At 41.5% G+C, this 18,666-nt stretch overlaps 1 protein-coding gene across 1 annotated transcript in view; it reads left to right on the plus strand.

Annotated features, from left to right (window-relative positions):
- The window catches only part of VSTM4 (V-set and transmembrane domain containing 4), a 315,580-nt gene that overhangs the window by 30,838 nt on the left and 266,076 nt on the right, over window positions 1-18,666 (plus strand). Inside the window, 2 exon segments of the mRNA XM_006897731.1 lie at window positions 1,597-1,640; window positions 7,497-7,895. Coding sequence (XP_006897793.1) covers window positions 1,597-1,640; window positions 7,497-7,895 — 443 coding nt within the window.

Here is an 18,666-nt window from a genome sequence, read left to right on the forward strand (position 1 = left end):
ACTATGTCCAATAGTTTTCTTGCTGAGTCTTTAGGGTTTTCTAAGTATACTATCATGTCATCTGCATAGAGGGATAATTTTACTTCCTCTTTGCCAAGAAGGCTAGGATTTTGAAGCTCCATCTCACATACTTTGAGCATGTGACCAGGAGAGACTGGTCCTTGGAGAATGCTCAGAAGAGTGGAGTAGTGACAGTGCAGGAGTGAAAGACCCTGGATGAGATGGATTGATACATTATCTGAGGCAATGGAGGTTGGTGTTTCTGAATTAGTGAGACTTGCTCTGGGCAGAGAAGAGTCCAGACATGTTGTGCATAGGGTTGCTATATGTGGCAGCTGACTCAATGGCACATAACAAAGAAAACATTCTATATTGGTTGATTTTTATTTAAGCCTCCTCTTTAGAGTCAACAAGACCTTGGGGAGGGCTTTTGTATTTAAAAGTGGGTTGTTATTACTATATTTTGGAGGTACATTCTTCTAAGTGTTACAGTGCTGTTCTGTCAATATGCTGTACTGAGGTAGCCTGGGGATGCTGTGTTGCTGAACCTTGTGCCATTGGGGTGTCAAATACCATATGCATGGTAGACAGTGTTTGGTGGAGCTCCCAGTTTAAGACAGGTTTGGAAGCAGGATTGGCATCCACTTCCTAAACAACATGCCTCTGGAAACTATATGAGCTTTGAAAAGACGATAGTTATAGAAAAGCTTAAGGCCTTTTGTTCGTAGGGTCACTATGAGTCGTGCTTATCTAGATGGCAATAAATAACAACAACAACAATTCAATTCATAACAGTCTCTCCACCCAGAAATCTTTAAGGCTAGCTAGGTCTCATTGTGCCTCTTCCTCTCTTGGTTTTATGTTGACATTCCTAATAGTGATTGCTGTAAGAGAAGGCTCCAGAGATGGAATTTTTGGGAGTCCAGGATGCATTGTAAAATTCCAAAGAGTCTTCAGTTATGTTAGGAACTAGAATTTAAGTTTTTTTTCAGAGTTTACTGTGGCTATTTCCAGAGTCACATCTTACAACAATGGTAATACTCCATTTGGCAGTGAAAGCACATCCATCATTCTTCACAGCTACTGCCTTCTCAGTGCTTCATCCATCAGTCCTCACAGTCATCTTGATAGGGGTACCTGATATCAAGTCTGGGCTCATAACTGCCACCCTTCCACTTCTTCATTTCAAATGGAGTAGTAGTCAACTCATCCCATATTTCATTTTACAGACAAGGAAAGGAAGCAGCAGAATGTTTATTAAAAGCTTCTTTGTAGTCCTGAGTAGTGGTTAACTAGTGGTTCTGGTCTTTGAAGCCAGATTGCCTAGGTGCATATTTCAGCTCTGCTGTTTACTATGTATGGGCTTGAGCAGATTTCTAAACTCTCATGTCTTATTCTGTCATCCATAAAATGAGCATGAGCATGAGCATGAGCATTGTGTGACGATAAACTGAAGACCTATACTAAATCATTTAGAACCATGCTTTGCATAAAATTTACAGCTCAGGCAATGTTATCCTAGATTAGTAGACAAAGTGGTATGTTGTCCTAGCTGATAGATGTATTTAATGTAAATGTGTCATCTCTTGAACTTAGTCTATTATCAGTTCTACTTTCTGCTCTATAAACATTGGTTCCTAGCTCTGGGGAGTTTAACGATAGTAATATTTTTTCAGTGATTGTTGTTGTTAGGTGCCATTGAGTCCCCTGAGACTCACAGTGACCCTATGCGCAATAACTCTGATCCTTGCTCTATCTTGAGCCAGTCTCACTGTCTCTCACACATCTACCCCCATTATCTCAGTAATCCATCTTATGTGGTGTTGTCCTTTCCTGCACTGTACCACCACTCTTCCTAGCATGACTTCCTCCTCTTGGCTGCGTGCCCAAAATTTGTGAGATGGAGGTTCAAAATCTTTGTCTCTAAGGAGAAACTTGTTCTCACCCTCACCTGTACAATCCTGTTTGTTTTCTTGGTGGTGATGGTATGTTCAAGACTCTTCTCCAGCACCCAACTCAAAGGCATCATCCTATTCTGCCATCCTTAGTCATTATCCAGCTCTCTGAGGCATAGCATGTAAGTGCAAAGCCCATGCCCTGAAGCAGATTCCCCTTAATTTCTAAAGTGACATAATTGCTCTTTAGCACTCTGGAGAGGTCCTTCACAGCAGACTTTCTCTAATACAATTTGTCTTTTGATTTCCTGACTGCTGGTGCCAAGAAGGTTGATTGCAGAGTAGAGCAAGCTAAAATTGTTAACAATTTCAATCTCTTCTCCATCTTTCATGGTGTTGTCAATTGACCCAGTGATGGGTCAATTTTATCTTCTTGATGATTAACTTCAATCCATATTGAAGACTAGAAACCTTGCCCTTCTGCAGCAAATACTTCAGGTCTTCCTCAGTTTTGGCCAGCAAAATCGTGTCATCTGTATAATGCAGATTGTTGGTGATCTTTTTCCAATCCTGATGCCACACTTCTCCTTTTAAAACCCAGCCTACCAAATGATCTGTTTTGCACATTTCAGAGATTACTTGCCATGAATTCAGACTAATATACAAGAACAAAGTTATTGCTCTGAATGATACTGATAGTGCATTTTTTATCAATATAGAGTTCCCAGCCCCTAAAAGTGAATGAAGCCTTTTTTTCTGGACAGAGGGAATGTGGGGCCCAAAGTTAACAGGACACCACTGGCTGGTTGAGAACTCCCATTGTCCTCCCCTCTGTTTCCTGGGTCCTGGTACTTTTCCTCTGTCAGGGATTCTGTGTTCCCCTGGACCTAGAAATGGTCATCCTCTGCCTGTTTCATGTAAGTGGCTACTTATTTTTGGATATGTGGTCATCCTTTCAGGCTGTTTCCCAAACTGTGTTAGTCCTTTTTTGCAACATTATCCAAATATGAACAGAGTTTTGACCTCTTAACTTATTCATGGGTATTTAAGATATACTTATGGACAGGACAGAACTAGCTCCACAATTTGTGGGATCAAGTGAAAAAGATATTGTATTTTATTAATAGCCCTGTGGCTATTTCTAGGGTCACATCAAATGTGAAGGAATTTGATTGTGCATATCTCAAAAAATTATGACTAACATTTACATGTATGGCAATCTCAGAACACTTAATAGTGTTCATGTGAAACCTCTACATAGATCAGGAAGTTATTGTCCAAACAGTACAATGGAACACTTCATGGTATAAAATTAGGAAAGGTGTGCTTCAGGGTTTTATCATTACTCCATACCTGCTCAATCTGTACACTGAACAAGTGGTTTGAGAAGAAGTATGTGCCATCAGGATTGGGGGAAGACTCATCAACATTCTGTGTTATGCAGGTAGCACGACCTTGCTTGCTGAAAGCAAAGGGGACTTGAAGCAGTTGCTACAGAAGATCAAAGACTACAGTCTTGCATATAGATTACATTTTAACATCAAGAAAACAAAAATCTTCACCACTGGATCAGTAGTTAATATTATGATAGTCAGAGAAGAGATTAATGTCATCAATGATTTAATTTTACTTGGACAGTGGCTGTCTGTCTTCTTGTTGATGGTGTTGGGAAGGGCCTAGAATGCAGCTTGGCCCCATTGTTCAAGTACAGGTTAAGTGCAAGCCCGAGATACATAAAGGAAAGACCTGGACTCTTTCTCCTCTAGTTGGCCTTTGAGTTGCCTAACCCTGACTCTTACTAAAGTTTCTCTACTGAGATCTCTGGGGTCTGTCATCACAGTAGGGTAAAGCAATGTGACCCCTTCTCTCTCTATTTAACAGAACATGGTATGAACTACTATGTGTACTGCAGCCTCTCCCGTGTTTCCTCTTGGGCCTCTTCCTGTGCCATCTTTACCTGATGTGTGATTTTTGAGCCGGATTGAAGAATTAAAATTGACCGTCTTCTATGTAAAGGGGGTTATCATTACCTGGAGCATCAACTTTTCTGAGAAATCTCATAGAATTGACTCCCTCCAACCTAGAAACATGTGTCCCCTTGGAAAGCTTTATGACTCTGTGGATGCTCTAAGCATCACAGTGTCATCACACACCACCCATCACCTGGTATTGAAAGTAGGCACAAGTGAATAGACTGTAGCAGGTGCATAGGCTGAAGTGTGCACAGGGCCTTTTACATCCCAGTGAGAGAAACTGATGCACGTGGAGGCAAAAGCAGATAAACTCTAGGATAAAGTGAAGAGGAGGTTAGTCTTGGAGAAATCTATCTTCACAAGAGCTTACTGCAGAAGTGGAAGAGTTACTGGTTTGTCTCTAGCTTGGAATCGGGCCTCCCGTTAGGACTAGAGCATATTCTCCTAGTTTCAGACTCTATAAATAATTACTCCTTCATGTGGAGTTAATAGGAGGAGACTGGAGTGTGGGGTTAACCTGTATTCCATATTGTTTAAATTTCCTGACTTCCTCTATTCTCCTTGACTTCAGTGGGGAGGCTTAGGGGCCAATGGCATGAGCCGAGATCCTAGGAACCACAGCTGTGCTTCTGCTGTTCTCTGCTAGCTCACTGGCCATGAGGCTCTCTCGGCGTGGAATCACCTGTTGTTCCTGGGCCAATGTGAATGTTAGCCAAAGCCTTAGCAATCCAGATGCTGTTCCCAAACAGGCATTAGCCTGTTGATGTAATCTGGCATAGGATGAGTGGGATGGATGATTATGATAATGTGAGGCGGCAGTTCTCTTCCCTCTTCTTCTGTTGTGTCACTATAACCATGTGTGGCTCTGCCCACGGTGATGTGAGCACTAAAAGACAGATTCTTTCCTCTTGAATTGCAAGTATTTCCCAAGGCTCTCTTGGCCTGCTTTGATGCTCATCACTGAAAACACAGGAGACCCCATTCCTGCTCAAAAGGGTCAGCATCTTTCTTCTGAATATTTTTTTTTTCAATCATGCCACCCTCCTTTGAATAGTAAAAGACTACCATGATGTGAGAGGTAAAATATTGCCCCCTACCCAAGATGTCCATGCCCTAATTTCCATGGCCTCTGGATAAGTTACTTTACATAGCAAATATTTTGCTTTAGTGATTAAGGACCTTGAGATGGGGAGATTGTCCTGGATTTTCTGCTGGAAAATGTCTTGACTCTTTAAGATTAAAGAATGAAAATTGACTCCCAAATCACACATCTCTTGAAGTATTTATTAAACCAGTCATGGAGATGTTGGAGACCACTTATTCTGTTTCTCTGGGGGAAAATATGCCTGGAAGAAATTAATAAATAAGGACAAAAGAGACAAACAACATACAGAGACAAAATAGGACTGCTGCAGCTAGACAGGACAGGACTGGACCCCCCCCCCACCTACCCACACCCCAGAAGCTGTGCCATCTTTATTTATACCTTTTGGAAACAAAGAGATGGTTCACAGGGAAATAGAAACTTTAAGGGTTACATTATAGAGCCCAGGCTGGCCTGGTACAAGTAGAAACATTAAGATTACTATAGGGCTCCGATGGGTTGAGTACATAGTTAGATACATTCAACCAAGACTTCTTTGTAATCATAAACTGTGCTTTCTCTCATCTTGCAACAACCTTATAAAGAGCAGGAATAATAATGAAAGTTAGTGCCTAAAGATGTATGAGAACCACTTGCAATCTTCCTTCTCAGAGTGCCTTGTGAGATCTGCTTGGAATCTTCTTTCTGAAGACACCTTCTGTGTGCAAGGCACACAGCCATAGTCTAAGGATGCAGTCTTTTACATTCTTTGGTCCTCTACATGGAGACCATAAAGAGAGACAGTCTCTTTTTTTATGTTGACCTGATGGCCTGGACATGACAATAAAGAATATTTTCTATGTGACATTTTCCTCACTTCCTCCATAGAACTTCTGTTGACATCTTTGTTGACTAACATCCTCCTTGTTTACAACTTGATCATCTTTACATATTTCCAAGGCTCAAGGCCTTGATGACTGACATCTGAGATGCAGATCTCTTATGTGGCTATCTCTACCTGTATAGTGGGAGGTCAGTGAATGACACTGGTGGCCTTATCTGTTTGGTATTGCTGAGGTGGAAATGGGATTGGACAGAAAGTGGTTCTGGGTATCCTCTACAAAGCATTCTTTTCTGAGCTCCATTTTCTCATGCATCCCAGTGAATGACCTCATGCTTCTGTAAACTCTGGGCATCCCAGTCCTACCACTTGACCTCTGGAAGCACTATTTGTACTGTCTCCTTGGCTGGTATGGGTAAGTGTGGAGTAGCACCACCAAAGGAACATTTAGATGCAGAGAAGACACTGAGTGGAAGATCTGTGACTCACAGCCTCTTTTGGGGTGACAGAGATTCTTTTATTCCTCCCATATCCTGAAACTTGTTTGCTTTTGATTCCTCTACTTTGACTCTGAGAATATAGATGTTGAGTGCAAAGATTATTTATACTTAGATTTGAAAATCCTTTGTCATTTCAGCTCAATGGCACTAGTGTAGGGCCTGCTGTACCTGATCCTCTGGGCCACAGCTGAAGTTACTGAGATGGGAAAAGGGACTGGAAAGGCAGACTGGCTTGCGGGAAGGGCTTTGTGGACAAGTGATGGACATGTCAGCCTGTACTAGACCTCACAATGTGTAGAGCCCAGCTCTACAACAGGTCCAAGAGTGGGAAATCAGAGAGACTTGAGAAAAGATAGTCATTAAATAGTTGGAGAGCAAGGGATTAAAGACTTTAAGAATCTTAAGTGATTTTATTCAGCACAAGTGAATCTTTTAAGCAAAATCTCCAAATGATTAACAATATTTCATAAAACAGATAGTAGCAGTTACAGCAGGGAATATAAACATTTCCTCGAGAGTATTCTCTCAGTAAAACATTTACCAGTGGATTTACAAGGGACATGCTCCTCATGTTTACTCAGAGCCTCATTAACAAGGCTATTTTTCTAGGCTTTGCAGGTATTCCTGTTATCAAAGCCATTATTAGTCAATCAGTAGGTTTCCCTGAGTCAGAATGGGTGAGTGATCTAAAGTCTGTTTATTAGTTAAACATGTCTTTGCTCATCCGCTTGGTCACAATCCTCTTTTAACTCCTCAACAGTACTTACTACCTGATGTCAAAGGAGGTGCCAGGCAGTGACAGTGAAAGGGATGAGGGATATGGGATATAGGTGGGGAATTTTCAAGAGATTTAAACAAATTAATTATTTTGTGTAAAACTTCTTAGATTTTAAATATCAGGAAACAAGTGAGCTGTAAATACATATTTAGAAATAAAAATATTTTAAAAATTCATCTGGGTCCAAGTATCAATGCTTAGAGTCCATAATGAGAAGGAATCTGTGCCTGGTATCCCACTCTGCAGAACCCCATCCTCCTGTCCTTACTGAGACAGAACAAGTGTGGGAGTGTGGTAAGCCTGCCTTCCAGCCTGCAGGTCTTGGAGACAGCTGCTATTTGGGGTTCTGGCTCCTCCAGAGATACTGTTTCTGTCTGGGGAAAAGCAGCTGACTTATGACCTTCCTCCTTTCCTTTTTTCTGCAGAGGTCTGTGGGGCCCTCAATGTCACTGTGTCGCCTGGGCCTGTGGTGGACTACCTGGAGGGGGACAATGCCACTCTTCATTGCCATGTTTCCCAGAAGCGACGGAGAGACAGCTTGTTGGCTGTGCGCTGGCTCTTTGCTCTGCCTAACTCCCAGGAAACCTTGATGATTAAAATGACCAAACTCAGGGTGGTTCAGTATTATGGCATTTACAGCCGCAGTGCTAACCGGCGGCGGCTGCACCTCCTGGAGGCACGGCGCGGGGCCCTATACCAGCTCTCGGTGCTGACCCTCCGGCCCACAGATCAAGGCCACTACATCTGCAAAGTCCAGGAAATTAGCAAGCACAGGAATAAGTGGACAGCATGGTCCAATGGTTCCTCAGCTACGGAAATGAGAGGTAATGACATAGCCTGTCTCTCTGGGAAGAATCAGTATGGCCCTCCCTTCTGTCTGCCACGCTTGGCCCTTAGAATGACTCTAGGGAGCTTGAACATACCTTGTTCTGTCCATGGATGACAGCCACCTAGATATGACCGAGGAGTGCCGGATAGATCTCTTGCTGACACGAAGGCTCATTTGTGTTGTAGATGTGGAAGGATAGAATTGTTTAACTCTTTAATTCCCACACTATCCATCCCAGCCTCTGGACAAACCACCTTCAGTCTGAAATACTGGTATAGCGCTGTCCTTGTCTTTAGCCCAGAACTATATAGTCGGGGTGTTCGGCTGACAGTTCTGGGAGATCGTGGGAGTAGGCCCAAGGATGTGGGTGTCAGACCTCAAACACACAGGCTGCTGGGTCTAATCCAAACCTCAGGCAAACTGAGCAAATTGTAAGGAAATGGGCAAAGGACTTCCTGCCCAGCCTTCCTGGACACAAGTAGGAGCTATGAACTATATTTCCAGATTGTCTTAACTACCAAATGTCATCTTTAAGAGTTATAAATCTTTAACCATACATTTTCTATTCGAGGAATATCATAATTTTAGTAAGATTCAATATTATGCACTAAAATTACATATTTGGTTGTTTTGAACTTGAATTTAATTAATCCATCTTGAACATAATTGAATTGTGATCAAGAAAATTAAAAAGTAAAATTGATAGTCCAAATTTGATATAGGATTTTGTCATATGTATATAATCTAATATTAAATTCAATAGTGATTGTTTTTGTTGTTGCTAGGTGGTGTAGAGTATGACTCTTAGTGATCCTGTAAACAACAGATCTCTTTTTTTTCTTTGTGACTTTTAAAAAAATTTATTTTATTAATTTTAATGAGCATTTACAGAGATTTTGGATTTTCATTCATTCATTGTTACACTTTTTTTTTTACCCCCCTCCCGCCAGTTCGCTCCTCTCTTTGAAAAGCAAAAAGATGAACAACAGATCTTATCCCTGTCCTATCTTGTGCCATTCTCACATTTCTGACATAGTCAAACCCATTACTGCAGTCACTGGGTCAATCCATCTTGTTGGGGGTCTTCTCTTTTGCTGACCTTCTACCTTTCCAAACATCATGCCCCTTCCTAAAGGAATAGTCCCTCCTAACCACATGACCAAAGTATATGAGATGAAGCTTCACCATCCTTGCCTCCAAGGAGCACTCTGGTTGCACTTTGTCCAAGACATATCTGTTTGGTATGGGCAATGGGGGTTGGTATATTGAAGTTAGTGAGATTGGCTCAGGACAGGGAAGGGTTCAGAGCAGCTGTACATAGGGTTGCTATACATTTCAGGTGACTCAATGGCACATAACAATAAAATGCTATGACAGGTTTGGAAGCAAGAGTGGCATCCACTTCCTAAATAACATGCCTCTGGAAACTCTATGAACTTTGATAAATGTGGATGGTTGTAGAGGGGCTTCAGGCCTTTTGTTCATTCAGTTGCTATGAGTCATGTTCGACTCGAAGGCAATCAACAACAACATGGAATATTCAGTACTCTTCTCCAAAACCACAACTCAAAGGCTGTGGATATCGTTTGGATAAACTTCAGAAGATTCTTGGAAATTATTTCCGTTTTGGTGAAAATACACACAGCAAAACGCACTTATGTTCACCAATTTCTACACATTGTGCTCAGTGACCTTGGCTCCATCCTTCACGCTGTATCAACACCTCCAGTATTTCTCCTCTATTGCACTCCCACAAACTTAGACTTTCTGCCTTCAAGCTTCTTATCTGGGCTTTAGGTAGCTTGTCCATTTGCTCTCATATAGATAATTTTTTTAAAGGAATGCAATATCCAAGAATAACTTAAATCTTTATTTTTTTGAGCTAACGTGTTACTTGGTTTAATGGTGACTTGAAGTTAATAGCTTTGATTAAAAGTTTAAAGAATATTTCAGGGCAACAGTCTTGAGAATTCCTTTGGCCTCCGTAGGTCTAATAAGTTTGATAAACTTAATGAAGGGATAAAACTCCTATGAAAAGGCATTTTTTTTAGTTTGTAAGTATATTAATCCTTCTCACAAAGCCATCAGAGCTCCTAATATATGAAAAAGGGACATTAAAGTAAATGGGAGCTCTAGTGGCCTAGTGGTAAGGAACTGCACTGCAATGGCAGGTGGTTCAAATCCACTGACTGCTTTTCAGTAGGAAGATGGGCAAATTCCCCTGCAATTTACTGCTTCCGAAAACTTGCTAGAGCATCACCGAGGAGTTTCTTCCCACTCAGTAATACACAAATAAAATTTTTAAAAGTAGTGAGACTTATGTTCTTGTTTTTCTTCAGATCGAATAAATCTTTCGCCTTTTACTAAAGATATCTGTGGAGAGGAACAACTTGAGTCTTAGACTAATTTTTTGAGGTCCTGCATTTGCAGGGCTTGTTAAAAAAATGTAGTGAGACTTTACTTGGTGGAGTTTACTTATAGCAGTGTCATAAGCATAGAGTGATGTATGATATTGTATTATCTAAAATGTGCACTTCCACTTAAGCAAATTAATTCAAGAAAACAAATGACAATTAGTATAAATATGTATTCTGGCACAGAAAACAAAAGATACAAAGATAACCCAGGGCTGCTTGGGAAATTTAATACCACTCAAATCTTTGGAAATAAGATCTTAAGTATGTTCTACTTGTGTTTATGTCACAACATATTCTGGAGCCTTATAGCAAATCTCTTGGTAACACAATGAATGTTTCTACTTGGAAATACTAGTATGTAGGACAAAGCTACAGTTGCGCAACACGAATTTCACAAAACAAAGTGTGTTTTCTTACATGAAAACTAACATAGGATAAAGCTGCAGTTTATAATTCGTAATGAATAGGTTTCATAAAACAAAGTATTCTTTACTATTGGAAAAAATCGAATGCAGGAAAAAGCTGTAGTTCAGAATTTGTGCAACTTGTATTTCACAAAACAATGTATGTTTTACTACTTCGAAGCACGTGGCCAGGAAGGATCAGTCCTTGGAGGACATTATGCTCAGAAGTGTAGATTCATCATAGGAGAGGAAGACCCCGGATGAGATAGATTGATGAAGTAACTGGGACAATGGGGATGTGTCAGAGTCAGTGGGACTGGCTCAGGGCATGGCAAGCTTTAGAACTGTTGTCCATAGGGTTGCTAGGAGCCGCAGGTGACTCGATGCCACACAACTGTGAAAGGTTGACTATATTTACCTGCGTGGAATCATCTGGTTCATTATTTAATATGAATCTCTTTTCTCAAGTAAAGTTGAGCTTGTACTCTCACTCTCTCTCATCACCATTGAGTTGGATCAGACTAACAGCTGACCCTCCAGCAGGCTTCTCAGACTATAAATTGCAGGGGAGTCTGAGTTATGCACAACTCTGCTTGCTGAAACTGAGGAGGACCTGAAATGCTTGCTGCAGAGGGTCAAGGACTGCAGCGTTCAGTATGGATTGAAGCTCAATGCCAAGAAAACAAAAATTCTCACCACTGGACCAGTTGGCAGCATCAGGATGGATGGTGAAGAGATTGAGATTGTTAACAACTTTAGTCTGCTTGGCTCCACGGTCAACACTCTTGGCACCAGTAGGTAGGAAATAAAAAAAAATGCGATGGGAAAGTCTGCTGTTAGTGACCTCTCCAGGGTACTGAAGAGCAATGGTGTCACTATGGAGACTAAGGTGCGTCTGATACAGGCTATGGCCTTTGTAATCACTTGTTATGCATCAGAGAGTTGGACAATGACTAGGGAGAATAGAAGGAGAATTGATGCCTTTGAGCTGTGGTGCTGAAGAAGAGTATTGAATGTACCATGGACTGCCAACAAAACAAAAAGATTCATCCTGGAGAGGGTTAAACCAGATTGCTCCTTGGAGGCAAGGATTCTGGGGCTTCGTCTGACATACTTTGGACATGTAAGGAGAGACAGGTCCTTGGAGAGGGACATCATGCTTGGGAGGGTGGAGGGACAGAGCAGGAGGGGAAGACCCTCTATGAGGTGGACAGATTCAGTGACTGGGATAAATGGGATGGGTGTGTCAGAGGCAGTGCGATTGGCACAGGACAGAGCAGAGTTTAGGGCTGCTGTACATAGGGTCGCTATGAGTCGCAAGCGACTCAACGGCATATAATAACAACAACAGGTAGCCTATCTTTCTACTTTGGAGCTTTTCGTGGATTTGAACCAGCCTTTGGGTTTGCACCAACTCCCTGTGGAATAGGCCTTCTAGAATGTTTAACAGGACACTTGCTCCCAAAGCCTGATGTAGTTTATGAAACTTCACTGAAAGTAAAAATCTTATTTCCCCCTTTCCTTTTCACTCCCTTCTTTCTCTTTCCATCCTCTATTGTCCTATTCTTCTTTCACCTCTTTCTTCTAAAAATACCTTTTCTCTCCTTCCTCTGCCCCTCCATCCTCTCATCTTTCCATCTTTCCCCTACCTTTTCTGTCTGTCTCTTCATCTCTCTCCACTCTCGGCTTCTCTCTCACTCACTCCTCTGATCACTCACCTTCCTGGAAAGAGATCTCAATTCTCAGAGTTGTATCTGGTCTATGTTCTGTTTTTTACTCAGATAGATCCTTAGCCACTCTTGGCAGCACCTTGATGTCTAACAGGAAGATTCAAAGACTTAGAAAATAGCTATTGTATTTTTTTGAGTGTTCCACACTGGCTTCTAGGGTATTAGGCCAAAGGAGCTCATGAAAAATAACTTCAACACTTAGAAGCAGCCTTACTTGTTTAGGTTGGAGGTTTTTGTTCCTGAAGAGGTATGTGAACTTGGCCTTGGCCTGACTCCTTCCTGGGCAAGTCTAGAGACAAACTTTGGCCCCTGATCACTGACCCCAGGTTACTTACCTTGCTCATCTCCAGGAGCTGTGTATATACATTCCGGCTTTAAGCTCTATTTTCCCAAAATCTCCACCTTGTGTTGATAGTTGTTACATGGAAAATAAAAACAACCATAAGAAGTTCTGTGGGTAAATGAGTCTGAGAATGTTAATTAGGGACTGTCAGGGGTGTTTTTGGATTGTTTTTCCTCAATCAGGCTCACTCATTGCCCACTGCTATTGTATTAACTCTAATTCAGAGTGGCTCTGTGCATAATGATTTGGCCCTGTGATATCCTCGTCCTTATCCATCGTCTTGATATTGATTTTCATGGGACTCATTCTCCCAGCACTGTATATATGTTTTAACCCACAGAGTTTTATTTGGCTGATTTTAGAAGTAATTCACAGACTTTTATTCCTAATATGTCTTGGTATAGAAGCTTCTCTAGAACCTGTCTACCATGGGTGACCCTGTTGGTGTTTAAATGCCAGTGGCATAGCTACTAGCATCACAGTACAAGCCACCGCAGTGTGGAATCTGACAGGTTGTCGAGCCCACAGATCTTTGTTAGGAATATTCTCTCTCTGCTTCCCTTCTTTATGCAGGCTTCTGAAGGCATCTGTAGAATTGGACAGGTTTTCTTGTAAATCCCCATCTAGTACTATACATCCTGCTGCCTTCGAACCTTGACAGTAGGTGCAATGGTATTCTCCTTTCTTTACTGTTCTGAAGGTGAAAGGAAATTGCTTGTCCCTTACTCCCAGAAAGAAAACATAGCACATATTATCTTCCTCTCTCAGTGTTGTAAGCGTCTAACCTCGCCAATGAAAGTGGACTTGTGTGTAAAAAGTTGTTGGCACAGAGTGCGAGAGAAGTGTGGTCTTTTATTATATGCGTTGGCTTCCATATGTATGGTAGTTCTGTCCCAGAAAGAACACAGTTCAATTCTAGAAAATATGGAAAATATTGAAAGAATATAAAAATTGAAGGGGAAAAATGATTATTTCGTCTTTACCCATCTAAGATTTAAAATTTCATTGCAAATCCTTCCACTCATTTTTGCTGTTGTTATGTACCATTGAGTTGTTTGTGATTCATAGCTACCCTATGTACAACAGCCCTAAACCCTGATCTACCCTGTGCCAATCTTATTGTCTCTGACACACCTATCCCCATTACCCCAGTTACTGAAGCAATCCACCTCATCAAAGATGAGGTGCTCTCCTGTGCTGTCCCTCCACCCTCCCAAGCATGAAGTCCTTCTCCAAGGACTGATCCCCCCTTGCAACATGTCCAAAGTATGTCAGCAAAGATTAAAAACCTTTGCCTCCAAGGAGCAGCCTGGCTTCACCATCTCCAGGACAAATTTGTTTGTTTTCTTAGCAGTCCATGGTATATTCAATACTCTTCTTCAGCACCACAGCGCAAAGGGATCAATTCTCCTTCTATCATCATTAGTCATTGTCCAACTTCCTGATGCATAGCAAGTAATCCATGGCCTGGACCAGGCGTACTTTAGTCTGCAGACTGACATCATCGCTCTTCAGTACTTTGGAGAGGTCTCTGGCAGCAGACTTTCTCAATGCAATTTATCTTTTAATTTACTGGCTGCTGATACCAAGAGTAAAAACCACATTTAAGTTATACTCTAACTAGTTCTGACTAGTTCTTCTTAGATCACTAAGTATCATACTTACTTCCTTATATTGTTAAATGTACTTCCACAACTTTATTTATAATGAGAGAATTGCCATGATTTAGTTTCCTACTCACTGCTATTGGACATTTAATTTGAGCTTTGGAGGCCTACAGGTAAAAAAAACCAAAACACACCTGTGTTGCAATCCCAAAGGCATGTGGTTTGAATCTACCAGCTGCTCTATGGGAGAAGACTAGGCAATCTCTTTCCATGCAATTTACTCCCTCTGTTGATTCCAACTCAATAGCAACAACACCAAAAACAAATCCTTTTTAGTAAAATCCATGGATGTGTTTGTCTTTGGAACAAAGGCCAAGGAATGATATCACTAAAGTCCAAAGGGGGGTGTATGTGTATGTCTATATATGTGTGTATAATGTATGGAGACAGGACACCTTCCTGGCGTACGCCCTTCCCAATTTTGAGCCATGCAGTGTTTCGTTGCTCTGTTCTGAAAACTGCCTCTAGGCCCCAGTAGAGGTTTCTCATTAGCATGATTAGGTGTTCTGGTATTCCTATTCTTCTCAGAGTCAGCCACAGTTTATTATGATCCACACAGTCAAAAGCCTTTGCATAGTCAATGAAACGCAGATAGACATTCCTTTGGTACTCCCTGCTTTCAGCTAAGATCCATCTAACATTAGCTACAATATCCCTAGTACCACGACCCCTTCTAAACCCAGCCTGGACTTCTGGAAGTTCTCTGCTGATGTGCTGTTCCAGTCATTTTTGGATAATCTTCAGTAGAATCTTGCTTGCATGTGAAATCAATGAGATTGTTCTGTAGTTTCCACACTCAGTTGGGTCACCCTTCTTTGGAATAGGGACAAATATAGATCTCTTCCAGTCAGTTGGCCAAGTGGTTGTTCTCCAGATTTCTTGGCACAACTTGGTGAACACATCCAGGGCAGCATGTTAGCTGAAATGTGTCAATTGGTATACCATCTATTCCTGGCGCCTTATTTTTTGCTATTTCCTTCAAAGCAGCTTGAACTTCTTCCTTCATCACCATAGGCTCTTGCTCATATGTTGTTTCATTAAATTCTTCAGTGTCTGCCAATTCCTTTGGATACAGTGACTCAGTATATTCCTTCCATCTTCTTTTAATACTTCCTGGATCATTTAATATTCTGCCTAAAGCATCCTTGATTCTAGCAACTCGAGGTTTGAATTTGTTCTTCAGTTCCTTGAGCTTAAGAAATGCTGAGCGAGTTCGGCCCTTTTGATTTTCTGACTCCAACTCCTAACACATTTCATTGTAATATTTTACTTTGTTGTCCCGTGCTGACTTTTGAAATCTTCTATTTCAACTCTTTAGTATCTTGAATTCTTCCCTCTGCTTTGGCTTCTCTATGCTCCTGTGCAGTTTTTAGAGTCTCCTCTGACATCCATTTTGGTCTTCTCTTCCTCTTCTGTCTTTGTAATGAACATTTGCACTCTTCTTGGATGATACCCTTGATAGCCTCCTACAACTCATCTGGTCTTCACCCATTAGTGTTCAAGGCCACATTTCCTGAGATGATTCTGAAATTCAGGTGGGATAGACTCAAAGTCATATTTTGGTTCCCGTGGACTTGGTTTAATTTTCCTCAGCTTCAGCTTGAACTTGCATATTAATAGTTGGTGGTCTGTTCCACAATCAGCTCCTGGCCTAGTTTTCACAACTGATATTGAGCTCCTCCAGTGGTTCTTTCCGCAGATGTAATCGATCTGATTCCTATGCATACTATCAGGTGAAATCCTTAAAAGATGTATTTGCAATGAATAGGTCATTCATTGTGCAAAATTCAATCATCCTCTCTCCAGCTCCATTTCTGTCACTGAGTCCATGTTTTCCAACTACTGAATCTTCTTCTCTATTCCCAACTTTTGCATTCCAGTCACCCATTATTATCAGTGCATCTTGATTATAGCAGAACAGATTATCCAGGAGGCTGGGCTCTATGAGGAGAAATGTGGGGTCAAGATTGGTGGAAGATCTATCAACAATCTGTGATATGCACATGATACAACCCTGCTTGCTGAAACTGAGGAGAACCTGAAGTGCTTGCTGCAGAGGGTCAAGGATTGAGGCTCAATTCAAGAAGATTCTCACTACTGGACCAATTGGCAGCATCAGGATGGATAGTGAAGAGATTGAGATTGTTCACAGCTTTAGTTTGTTTGGCTCCACAGTTAACACTCTCAGAACCAGTAGCCAGGAAATTAGAAGACATATTGCCATGGGAAAGTCTGCTGTTAGGGACCTTTCCAAAGTAATGAAGCGCAATGGTGTTTCTCTGGAGACTAAGGTGCATCTGATACAGGCCATGGTCTTTGCTATCATTTGTTATGCATCAGAGAGTTGGACAATGACTAAGGAGGATAGAAGGAAAATTGATGCCTTTGAGGTGTGGTGCTGGAGAAGAGTATTGAGGGTACCATGGAGTGCTAGGAAAACAAAGAGATTCATCCTGGAAAGAGTCAAACAAAGGCTGCTCCTTGGAGGCAAGGATTCTAAGGCTCTGTCTAACATACTTTGGACATGTTGCAAGGAGGGACAGGTCCTTGGAGAGGGACATCATGCTTGGTAGGGTGGAGGGACAGCACAGAAGTGGAAGGCCCCCTACGAGGTGGATTTATTCAGTGACTGGGTAATCGGGATGGGTGTATTGGAGATGGTGCGATTGGCACAGGACAGAGCAGAGTTTAAAGATGTTGTATATAGGGTTTTTATGGGTCGCAAGTGACTCAACGACACATACCAACAACAACATGCATGTGTGTGTGTGTGTGTGTGTGTGTGTGTGTGTATACGTATATATATATATATGTATATATATGTGTGTATATATGTATATATATAGTCTAATGACTGTTGATGAATCTTGATGCATTGACCCCTAGAAAACTTAACGAAATGGTATTCCCATCAGCCTGAAACATTTTCTCATTGGTAACATAATCGATACACTTTTGAGGATGGTGGTGGTGGTGACCATGATTTCCTGGAATAGTCCCTGTGCAGTAGCTACTAGTTGAAAGAAGGACATGATTTCTGTCATGTTGCTCTGCATTTTTGTTACAGATAATTTGAGGCATTGCGTTGCAGGTGTTTTAATCTCTGAAAAATGTCACTTTTTTTGTTTGTTGTTGTTGCCACTGGTTGCTTTCAGCTCACCTCAGACTCATGGCAACTTAAGTTTTGTGCAATAGAACGAGACACTGCCTGGCTCCACATTGTCCTCACAATTGGCATGTTCACATGTGTTGTTGCCTCCCAGCCAAAGGCGCTCATTGTCTAACACGATTTTAAGACAATGTTCTGTTGTGATCTATAGTATTTTCATTGGTTATTTTATAGAAGTAAATTGCCAGGCCTTCCTAGCTTGTTTTAGTCTGGAAACTCTGCAGCAGTCTGCATGGGTAACCTTGATAATATCTCAAGTCTGAAAATGTAGCTCCCAACATCACAGCAGCATGAATCACCCTATTGTGACACACTGACAGCTGGCAGTGGGTCTTTCATATGTTCAATTGTATTTGTGCATCTTCAACCAGATTCCACACCCATCCTTGTTCGTCCTCCAGTTCATCTTTGGCATCCCGTAGTTTCTGTTTTTGCACCATTCACACATTGTTTGAGCCCCTTGCTGTGTTTCATTATCTGCCGATACTGCTGTTGTTGTTTCATGCCATTGAGTCAGAACTGACCCATAGCTAACCCTCTGGCAGGTTTTCAGAGGCATTTAATCACATGAAAGGAGATTGTCCATCCTTCTGCAGAGCAGCTGGTGGATTTGAACCACATGTCTTCGGGATTGCAGTGCAACTTCTGCACAGATATTTTACACACACACACACACACACACACACACACACACACACACACACGTATATGTATATTTTGTTGCTGTTGTTGTTGTGTACAGTTGAGTTGGAACCAACCTGTAGCTGACCCTCCAGTAGGTTTTCAGAGGCAGTTATGCATGGGAGGGATTGCCCATACATATAAAACCCATATATATAAAATAGTCAAACTCAATAGTAACTGGAATATACAAGTCTTTCTCCTTATCCATGTCCTAATAATAACCCAGTTCATTTAGATTTTGTTTTTAAGTCACGTATACTGGAATTCTGCACACTGATATGTTGTTGTTGTTGTTATGTGCCGTCGAGTCGCCTGCGACTCATAGCGACCCTATGTACAACAGCCCTAAACT

The sequence above is a fragment of the Elephantulus edwardii genome, unplaced genomic scaffold (assembly GCF_000299155.1).
Source record: "Elephantulus edwardii isolate Elephantulus edwardi_28Jun2011 unplaced genomic scaffold, EleEdw1.0 scaffold00213, whole genome shotgun sequence".
Lineage (NCBI taxonomy): Eukaryota > Metazoa > Chordata > Mammalia > Macroscelidea > Macroscelididae > Elephantulus > Elephantulus edwardii.